Here is a 10,483-nt window from a genome sequence, read left to right as displayed (position 1 = left end):
GCTCACTAGGCTAATCCTCCGCCTAGCGGCGCCGGCACACCGGGTTCTAGTCCCGGTCGGGGCGCCAGATTCTGTCCCGGTTGCCCCTCTTCCAGGCCAGCTCTCTGCTGTGGCCAGGGAGTGCAGTGGAGGATGGCCCAGGTGCTTGGGCCCTGCACCCCATGGGAGACCAGGAAAAGCACCTGGCTCCTGCCATCGGATCAGCGCGGTGCGCCGGCCGCAGCGCGCCAGCCACGGCGGCCATTGGAGGGTGAACCAACGGCAAAAGGAAGACCTTTCTCTCTGTCTCTCTCTCTCACTGTCCACTCTGCCTGTCAAAAAAAATAAATAAATAACTCATATAAGTAAAAAAAAAAAAAGAAACAGGATTGTTACCCCATTTTTGTGGGATTCTAGAAAAGGCTAAACTAGTGTTTAGGAAGTAGATCACTAGTTGCCAGGGGTCACAGGTTGAGTGAAGGACTGACACAAAGACTATAAAGGAAGTTTCAGAATAAAGAAGATGTTCTACATCAGTATTGACTATGCAGCTGTTAAAGCTCCACAGAATGTACACTGAAAATTGGTAAAAATTGCATGTAAATCATATCTAAATAGTTGATTTTTTTTTCATGGTAATGAGGCGATGTTTTTATTAAAAGCGGTGGACATTTCTATCAGTAGTAACCGTAGGGAGGCTGCTGGTTGTAGCCGCAGTGTCCGTACTGGTGGGGGTAGTAGGGCTCTTGCCTCTGCTGCGGGTAACTGTTACCCCAGGACCGGCCGCGCCACGGATCCGACCGACTGTCACCTGGCCACCCTCGTCGTCGGCCGTCCCTATCTCTAAACTGTCTGTTATCTTGCAACCAATTGCCTCGATTCCTCTGGCCCCCGCCTCCTCTGCTACTCCACTCCTCAACAATGGGAGGGGTGTCAGGGGGGCGTTTCAGATATGCCTGGTATTCTTTGTCATCTTCTGTGAATCTACTGGCAAACATCTCTTCAAAATTTTTAACAGCTTCGGAAGTGTCAGTCATTCAGAAATTCCCAAGTATTCGAGGCAGCTGTACCGTTCAATGTTTATAGATCGTTTCAATCCGCTAAGGGCTGCGTCCACCCAGCTCTAGCCGGACCTCGTCGGCGAGTCCTGCAAGAGAAGCGGCCCCGGCCCCCGCATACAGAGACTCTAAATAGTTGATTTTTATATTCTATATACAGCTGACTCTACCATTCCACTGCTTGTAAAGACCTAATTTCAGAGATGTTGAACAGAAAAAAAAAATCTTACAATGAAACATTATATGTAATATGGGGAAATGGAAATTAAATCAATAATCCAAGAGTTAGAATAAACACCAAACTTCTTTGGAATATCAGAAAAGGACCCCTCTATCCACTGTAATATATGCTGTACATGTATACTGGGGAACAAGGAGTTTAATTACAGTGCAGAATTTCTAATTGACATGATAAGAAGGTTCCCGAGATACTAGTGGTGATGGACAGGTGCACAACACTGTGAAGACACTTAATGGCTACTAGAATTCTCTGCTTTAAGACGGAGGTGGAAGTGGAACCAACGGCAAAAAGGAAGACCTTTCTCTCTGTCTCTCTCTCTCACTGTCCACTCTGCCTGTCAAAAAAAAAAAAAAAAAGAAAAAAAAAAAAGATGGAGGTGGGCATTTGGTGCAGTGGTTAAGACACCGTTGGGACACCTATATCCTGTATCAGAGTGCCTGGGTTCAAGTCCTGGCTCAGCATTTGATTCCAGCACATCAGTGATGACTCAAGTGCTTGGGCCCCTGCCACCCACAGAGGGAGACCGGAATTGGGTTCCAAGCTCCTGGCTTCAGCCTAGTTCAGCCCCAGCTGTTGCAGGTCATTGGGGAGTAAACCAGCAGATATAAGATCTCTCTATCCCCTTCTGTCTTTCAAATAAAGTGAGAATAAGTTTTAAAATTAGTAAAATGATACGTTTTTACCAAAATCACCAATGAAAATGTATTGCAGAGATTTTAGAAAATCTACAGTAAATCCTGTATTTCAGATATCTGTATATCTACAGCATAATAAAATACATAATCTTGGGTTGAAGGGCCATTTGGAAACAGTTTTAAAGGCATAATGATTGACAGGATCAGAGAGAGATGGGGGGCGGGGCAGAGAGAAGATGGAGGTGAAGAGCAGACTGGGGTCAGACTACTTGTCTTCTCAGCTCCAACCAAGTGACTGCACATCAATCACTCATCTGTACCTCAGTCACCCCATTTTAGAACAATGTTAATAGCACTTACTGTACAAGGTTCTTACGAAGGACGTACATGAGGTAATAATCTAAGCATTTAGAATACTACCTGACGCATAACAAATACTTTTATTGTGACATAAGACTTGAACTTCTTGTATGGCAAAACTCACGAGCAAATGTGAAATCTCAGTCACTCACTGGATAGAATATCTGAAACATACATCAAGCCGCTTATAAGTCAACAATGAGGAACAAAAAGTGTAAAATAATGTACACTCCATTCACAAACACAAAATATCTAAATGTCAAAAATACATGAACAGGGGTGGGTGTTTTGTGCAGTGGTTAAGCTGCTCATTGAGATTCTCACAGCGCTATCTCCACTGCCAACTCCAGTTTCCACTCATGCCATACCCTGGGAGGCAGCAAGTAACAGCTGAAGTACTTAGGTCCCTGCTACCCATGTGAGAGGCCTGAACTGGGTTCCAGTCTCCTGGCTTCGGCCTGGCCCAGCTCTAGCTGTTCGAGGCATTTGGGGAGTGAACCGGCAAGTGAAAGATCTTTGTCTCTATTTTTCTCTCTTTGTTTTACAAATAAAATGAAAAATAATTTTTAAATAAATGTATATAAACAAATTTAAATATATATTAACAATGCTCAGCCTCTCTATTCATCAAAAAATGCTTATTTTTCAGCTATCATTTAGTCAAAGCTTAAAGTGGATAGTATCTAGTTGAGTCCTTTGGGCACGTGTTTAGATGTAATAACAAAATCCGCAGATGTAGCATAAACAATTAAGAGTTCTATTTTTTTTCTCATAACAAGACTGCAGGAAGACATACCAGCGCCACTGATCTGGCTCCACAGTATCATCAGGACCCCACTCAGGCGGTTTTCTTCCTTGCTCATCCCTAGATGTGGCCTTTTGCCTCAAGTCTTTTTTCTGGTGATCTCAAAAAGGCTGTTTCCTCTCCACAGTGAGGTCCAGGCATAAGCCTTTTGAGTCTACTCTCTTTAACACACTTTCCTGCAAAGCCCTACTTAGCTGCTTCTCCCTACATCCCTTCACCAGAATTAATGCCATATCCCCACTCCTAGGCAATGTTCAAGTGGGCATTTTGCACGCCAAACAGAATTGTTCATTTAAAAAAAAGTAAAGTGCACATTGCTAGACAACTAGAAATCTCATCTATATTAGGATTAGTTGGAATTAAAAATGTGATGTTGAGGCAGCTATTTGGCACAGTGGTTAAGATGCCGCTTAGGAAGGCTGCATCTCCTATCAGAGTGCCTGAGTGTGAAACCAGCTCCACTTCCCATTCCAGCTTCCTGCTAGTGCACACTCTAGGAGGCCTGGTACATGGGAGACCTGGGCTGGGTTGTGGGCTCCTAGCTTCGGCCTGGCTCAGCACTGGAGTGAACCAGCAGATAGAAGATGTGGTACGACATTTTAAAATAGGCAGGTCTGTGTTCCTTTGGTGTCAGAGGAAGAGGAAGATCTGCATGGAAAAAAATAGTTCTGACGCTTGTCTGTGAAGATCAGAGGTCTCTATGTGCATGGAGGCGGGAAAAAAGTTTCATGTGGATGTAAATATTAAGTCATGGAACCAAGAATGTGTGGGGCACGAGAGGGAACAGTAACTGTTTAAGTAAAATCTATTAAAGCATGCGATGGCTTAGGGATGGCTTCAGTTTGTCCCCCAAGGATTCATGTGCTGGAGGCTTGGTCCCAAGTGCTGGTGCTGAGGTGGTGGGACCTCCAGGAGCTGGGCCTGGTCCGAGGAGCTTAGGCTGTTAGTGGTGCTGCCCATGGAAGAGATCAAAGTGGTTGTCTTGAGAGCTTGATTGGATTGTTACAAAAAAGCAGGCCTGACCCATCCCTGCGCTCTGGCTTCCTGGCTCTCTCTCACTCCCACCACGATGCCGTCCCCTACGATGTGACGGAGGCTCATCATAAGCCAAACAAATGGGGCCTCGTGGGGCTGGCACTGTGGCTCAGTGGGTTGGGCTACTGCCCGTGGCCCCAGCATCCTGTATTAGAGTTCGAGCCCCAGTTGCTCCACTTCTGATCCGGCTCCCTGGTGATGCACCTGGGAAAGCAGTGAAAGATAGTCCGAGTGCTTGGGCCCCTGCCACCCATGCAGGGGACCCAGATGGAGTTCTAGGCTCCTGGCTTATTCTGGCCCTGCCTCAGCCATTGCAGCCATCTGGGGAGTGAACCAGTGGATGAAAGCCTTTCTCTCTCAAATAAGTAAATCTTTTCAAACAACAATAAATGGAGCCGGCGCCGTGGCTCAATAGACTAATCCTCCGCCTGCGGCGCCGGCACACCAGGTTCTAGTCCCGGTCGGGGCGCTGGATTCTGTCCCGGTTGCCCCTCTTCCAGGCCAGCTCCCTGCTGTGGCCCAGGAGTGCAGTGGAGGATGGCCCAAGTCCTTGGGCCCTGCACCCCATGGGAGACCAGGAAAAGTACTGGCTCCTGCCTTCGGATCAGCACAGTGCGCCGGCCGCAGCGCGCTGGCCAAGGCAGCCATTGGACGGTGAACCAATGGCAAAAAGGAAGACCTTTCTCTCTGTCTCTCTCTCTCACTGTCCACTCTGCCTGAAAAAAAAAAAAAAAAAAAAAAAAAAACACACACACACACACAATAAATGGGGCATCTTGCTGTTACACTTTCAGTGAACCAGTGGATGGAAAATATCTTTCTTCTCTCTCCGTATCTCTGCCTTTCAAATAAATATATTTTTTAAAATAAGGTATAATTTTACTGTAGAATATAACTGTGTACATTAAAAGATATGATTCACATTTCATATTCTTACTTTTTAAAAAATATTTTTATTTATTTACTTGAAAGCCAGAGTTGGAGAGAGGTAGAAACAGAGAAAGCTTCCATCTTCTGGTTTACTCCCCAGATAGCTACAAAGGCCAGGGCTGGGCCAAGACAAAGCTAGGAACTTCAACCAGGTCTCCCACATGGGCAGCAGGGGCCCAAACATGTAGACCATCTTCCATTGTTTTTCCCAGGCCATTAGCAGGGAACTGTATGGAAAGCGGAGCAACTGAGACAGAAACTGGTGTCCATATGGGATACCACACATCACAAGTGGTGGCTTTACCTGCTATGCCACAATGCTGGCTCCACACTTCATATTTTTAGATGGTGTAGTACACCAAGAAAAATACCAACATTTATATATACATTAAAAGCAGCCTAATGAACTGTGTAGGAATAAAATCTTAACATGTAATAAATTTTAAGGCAAAGGATTTGCTGAAGTCAACAATTTTAAAAATCTTTGGCCAAGAGGAGAAAGGTAAACAGAGTAAAAATGAAACCACTTCTAGAGAACAAAAAACTTGAAACTGGCCTACAAATCTAAGATTAAATACGGTTTTATATGGCAAGTAATTTTTATAGTTGGAAACAGGAAACCTACATGCCAAGTAATTAGCAAGGACTGGGAACTGATGACTGTGTTCTGTAAACACAAACACAGGGGCCGGCGCTACGGTATAGCGGTTAAAGCCACCGCCTACAGTGCTGGCATCCCATATGGGCGCTGGTTCAAATCCTGGCTGCTCCACTTCCAATCCAGCTCTCTGCTCTGGCCTGGGAAGATGGTCCAAGTCCTTGGGCCCCTGCACCCATATGGGAGACCGGGAAGAAGCTCCTGGCTCCTGGCTTTGGATCAGCCTAACTTTGGCCCCTTGCAGCTATCTGGGGAGTGAACCAGCAGATGGAAGACCTCTCTCTCTCTCTCTCTCTCTCTCTCTCTCTCTCTCTCTCCCCCCGCCTCTGCCTCTCTATAATTCTGCCTTTCAAATAAATAAATACATCTTTAAAAAGATTTAAAAAACACACCCTAATACGTGCGTACGTATGTAAAAGCAAAGAACAAAGAAAACAAAGAATTCTAGTTTCCATTTTTATTGACTGATTTTCATCTTCATGAAAGGCAGAGTGACAGAAAGAGGGAGAGGGAGAGGGAGAAGAAGAGGGAGAGGGAGAGAGAAAGAGAGAAAGTATCTTCCATCACTGGTTCATTCCCCAAATGCCTGCAATTAGCAAGGGCTGGCCCTAGTCCTAGCCGGGAACCAGGAACTACACCCAGGTCTCATACCTAAGTGGCAGGGGCTCAAGCACTTGAACTGCCTCCCAGGATGCTGGTCAGAATTGGAGTGGCTGAGACTCGGACCAGCACTCAAATATAGAATGCAGGGTGTTCCACACAGTGCCTTAGCCCACTGAGCCACAGTGCCCATTCCTCTAGCTTCTGGTTTTAATTATGATGACTTCACAAAGGAAAGAGTGAAAACTGATGTGGCAAAGATCAAGCCTTTGTCACTCTGCCACCCTTGGCTTTTCTTGCTCCCGCCCATACTAAAGAGGCCATTTTTAAGCATGGACGTGGATGTCAGACTGACAGACACGGTGTCAAGTCTTACTCCACCAGTACTGTTTGTGTGACTTGAACACGTTTTCATACCTTTGCATGTTGGTTCTCTTATCTATCAAATGCAGGATAGTAACACCTGCCTCACAGGCTTATTGGAGTATTTAAATGAGAACATACATATTAAATACACAGTATATAGAAAGTGCTCCAGGAGCCAACGCTGTGGCATAGCAAGTAAAGCCACCGCCTGCAGTGCCGGCACCCTATGTGGGTGCTGGTTCGAGTCCTGGCTGCTCCACTTCTGATCCAGCTCTCTGCTATGGCCTGGGAAAGCAGTCAAAAATTTCCCAAGTGCTTGGGCCCCTGCACCCTTGTGGGAGACCCAGAGGAAGTTCCTGGCTCCTGGCTTCAGATATGTGCAGCTCTGGCTGTTGTGGCCATCTAAGGAGTAAACCAATGGATGGAAGATCACTCTCTCTCTCTCTCTCTCTCTCTCTCTCTGCTTCTGCCTCTCTGGGACTCTGCCTTTCAAATAAATAAATAATCTTAAAAAAAAGAAAAATGCTCCAAAAAAGCATCCTGATTTATCCTACAGCACTATTTGATTAAACATTCTGGAAGTATTATTTTCACAAGTTCACCTAAGCACCCTCCCAACTCCAAGAACATTCTCGCAGAGTAATTCCAAACACACTTGCTTCTATTTCACCCATCTTCCTCTCTAACCACCATCTATAGTTTCCATTTCTCTTCAGGGTACATTTTCTGTTCTCAGCCCGTCTACTGTAGGAATTCCAGAAATATTCTCAGTCTGCTTTTCAGGTTTAGGTGAACTTCAGCCTCCGGAGAGCGAGCAAGGTCTACTACGATTGTCCAGGTACCCCACCTTTCCAGTATCTATCTGCTCATCGCTCCATTGGTTTGCTACCTTTTACAAGTTGCTTGAAAGCAAGAACCCTTCCAGCCTCATTTCCCACCATGTGACCTATTTGTGTTGCTGGGAGTATTTACAGCTTGCAGACAGACAGTGGTCTTGGGTACATCTGTCCTCTGGTACACACACACACACACACACACTCCTTAAAACTTCTTTCCTGTTCTCCAGGCAGCTTCAGGGTTTTGTGGAGGAGGGGGGTGGGGATTGGAGGAGGATAAGTTTCAAAATTCAGGTTGGGAGTGGGCATTTGGTATAGCAATTAAGCCCCCCACCTTGGTATGCTACAGCTCATATCAGAGTGCCTGTGTTCACTACCAACCTCCTAGTAATGCACCCCAGGAGGCAGCAAGTGATGGCTCAAGTACTTGGGCCCCTGACACCCATGTGGGAGACCCAGATTGAGTCCCTGTCTCCTGGCTTGTTATGTGGCCCAGCTCTGGCCGTTTGAGGGCATTTGGGGAGAAAACCAACAGATGGGTTCTCTCTCAACATTCAGAGCAGGCATTGTGGTGTAGTGGGTTAAAGCTGTTGCCTACAATGCTAGCATTCCATCAGGGAGCCAGTTGGTGTCCCGGCTGCTCCACTTCCAATCCAGCTTCCTGCTCATGAACCTGGGGAAAGCAGCAGCAGATGGCCCAAGCGCTTGGGCCCCTGCCACCCATGTGGGAGACCCAGATGTAGTGCCTGGCTCCTGGCTTCAGCCTGGCCTAGTGCCAGCTATTGTGGCCAGCTAGGAGTGAACCAGTGGGTGGAAGATCTCTCTCTACCTTTCCAACTTTTTCAAAATAAATAAATGCTTTTTAATAATTCAGTTCAAAATGCTCCCATTCTAAAGCTCTTTGAAAGTGTTCCTAGGACAGTAAAAACAACAGACACATGGCTCCCATGGTGTACCACGGGACAGGCACTTTCAACCTCTGACCCTCACAGCTAGACCTTGCTAGCAAGGGAAGCTGATGCTTGAGGAGGTGTGGCGACTGCCAGGTCAGGAACACTTGCCCTCTCACCCAGGATGCCGCCTCCCTCTGGGGTTCCGCCCAGCACTGCGAATCTCTAAGGGAAGAAGTGTGGGTGGTTAGCATGTGCCGGACAAGGTGCCTGGCCAGCAGCCGGCAGCCGGCACCAAGAGCGTGTTGACCAAATCATTACACCTCGCTAAACACTGCTGGAGCTGGAAACAATCCAGACGATCGCACAAAACAATCATTTCATCTTCCCGATATTGCAAGGGAGCGTTCGAGACCCCCGGCTAGAAGTAATTTGTTCTGTAAATAATTGAATGCCTGCTTCGGAAGAGTGCCTGACGCTGGGGAGAATAAAATTCCTTGTCCAGAGCGGCGGAAACGCACTGCGGGAGCTTAAGGTGAACACGAAGTTGCCCTAGGACAAGATGTTGGGGAAGAAATCAGGGGAGCCAAGACCAGGCTAGGAGGAAAGGACCAGAGAAAGCAAGAGCACCGGACAGGCGCCCCCCACCCCGGGTCCCCAGGGCCGTTTCTCCGCCGAGCCACGCGAGGGCGCTGCTCCGCTCCTCGCCGGCCGTGCCCCGGCGGCGCCGCCCGCTCGCCTCTTCCCGGCGGAAATGCCCGGGCGATGACGGAAACCCTCGGGGAGGGGAGAGAAAGGGCGAGAGGGAAGGGGCGACGGAGCCGGGAGAGGGCGGCGGGCGGCGGCAGCGGTCGCGGGCGGCCATCGCCCGACGGGAGCTGCGTCCAGAGCGTCCTCGCCGCGCTCCCCCACCCCACCCGACCCCGACCCTTCCGCTTCCCCCACAGACTCCCTGGGCGGGGACGGACGCGGGGTGCCCTCGGGGAGCCGCCCGCTGGACTTGAGCCGGGTGCGGGGCCCGCGGCCACCCTCCCCAGCTCCTTCCTGTCCCGCTCGGGGCTTGGCGGCGGCGGCGGCGGCGGGTGAGGGGAGCGGCGCCCGGGGCGGGGGCGGGGGCGGGTGGGGGAGGGGAGCGGGCCGCCATGGACGACAAGACGTTCACCAAGGAGCTGGACCAGTGGGTCGAGCAGCTGAACGAGTGTAAGCAGCTCAACGAGAACCAAGTGCGGACGCTGTGCGAGAAGGTGAGGGCCGGCCGGGGAGGAACGCGGGGCGCTGGGCCGCGGCGGCGGCTCCCCTGCCCGGCCTGGCCGCGGCTCCGCGCCGGCCCCCGACGCCCCAGTCGGCTCGGGGCAGTGCCCGCGCCCCCGCGCTGCCGACTCGGGTGTCCGCCGGGAACGGGCGTGACGGCCCGAGAGGGACCCGACCCCGCGTCGTCGGGGTCGGCCAACTTGCTCCGGCGCGCCGGAGCGGTGGGCGTGATGGCAGACGGTGGCTTTTTTAAAATAGAGGTGCGCGCAGATGGCGCCCCGCACGGCGCGCGTGGATTGGCGGCACCCGCGCCGCGAGGCCGGAGCTCGGGGACAGTTCGTGGAAAATGCCTATAAGGATTAAAGACTGCTCGTGGATTTAAAAATCGGTTTTTTACACCAAAAAAAAAAATTTCTTAAAGTCCCGTCCTGTGAGTTGTCATGCAGGGTGGCACTTTTCAGAAAGTTGTTTCCAGTCCCAAAACGGGGGCAAACCCTGCAGGCAGTGCATTGTTGTCAGGTGTCTGGTCTTAGCTTTCTGAATTCGGAAGCCATTGTTTTCTGAACCCGTGGAATTCTCACCTGTGCAGGTGGTGTACTTGAGAGCCTCCAGTTGTTCCTCATTCATCTTTTGCGCTGTGGACTAACTAGTTTTCATGTATTCGTATGTTGGAAAGTCCCCTTGGAAGTCCACGAGGCACTGGAGTAAGGAGGTTATTTTAGGTTATTTTCTTAAATGTGTTTGAAAGCCCGCATACCTCAGAAAGGCACTGAGGAAGTAATTTTTTAAGCCTTATTAATAGGGCACTGTCTAAAAAGACAGATTTATTTATTTGAAAG

General features: G+C 49.2%; 1 protein-coding gene and 1 pseudogene across 2 annotated transcripts in view; one reads left to right on the top strand and one right to left on the bottom strand.

Moving 5' to 3' along the window:
• Nucleotides 1-601: 601 nt before the first annotated feature.
• LOC100342182 (RNA guanine-N7 methyltransferase-activating subunit-like protein pseudogene) lies at nucleotides 602-1,145 on the bottom strand (annotated as a pseudogene). Its single transcript, XR_016229613.1, has one exon. The product of XR_016229613.1 is annotated as an RNA guanine-N7 methyltransferase-activating subunit-like protein pseudogene (transcript).
• Nucleotides 1,146-9,532: 8,387 nt separating this feature from the next.
• Nucleotides 9,533-10,483, top strand: part of PPP2CB (protein phosphatase 2 catalytic subunit beta) — a 30,871-nt gene continuing 29,920 nt past the window's right edge. The window contains 1 exon segment of the mRNA NM_001101707.1: nucleotides 9,533-9,637. Within this exon segment, the coding sequence (NP_001095177.1) occupies nucleotides 9,536-9,637 (102 nt within the window). The 5' untranslated portion in view covers nucleotides 9,533-9,535.

The sequence above is a fragment of the Oryctolagus cuniculus genome, chromosome 2, assembly GCF_051225735.1.
Source record: "Oryctolagus cuniculus isolate XC-2025 breed Fujian yellow rabbit chromosome 2, ASM5122573v1, whole genome shotgun sequence".
NCBI classification, from domain to species: Eukaryota; Metazoa; Chordata; class Mammalia; order Lagomorpha; family Leporidae; genus Oryctolagus; species Oryctolagus cuniculus.
This window is presented reverse-complemented; position numbering and strand designations above follow the sequence as displayed.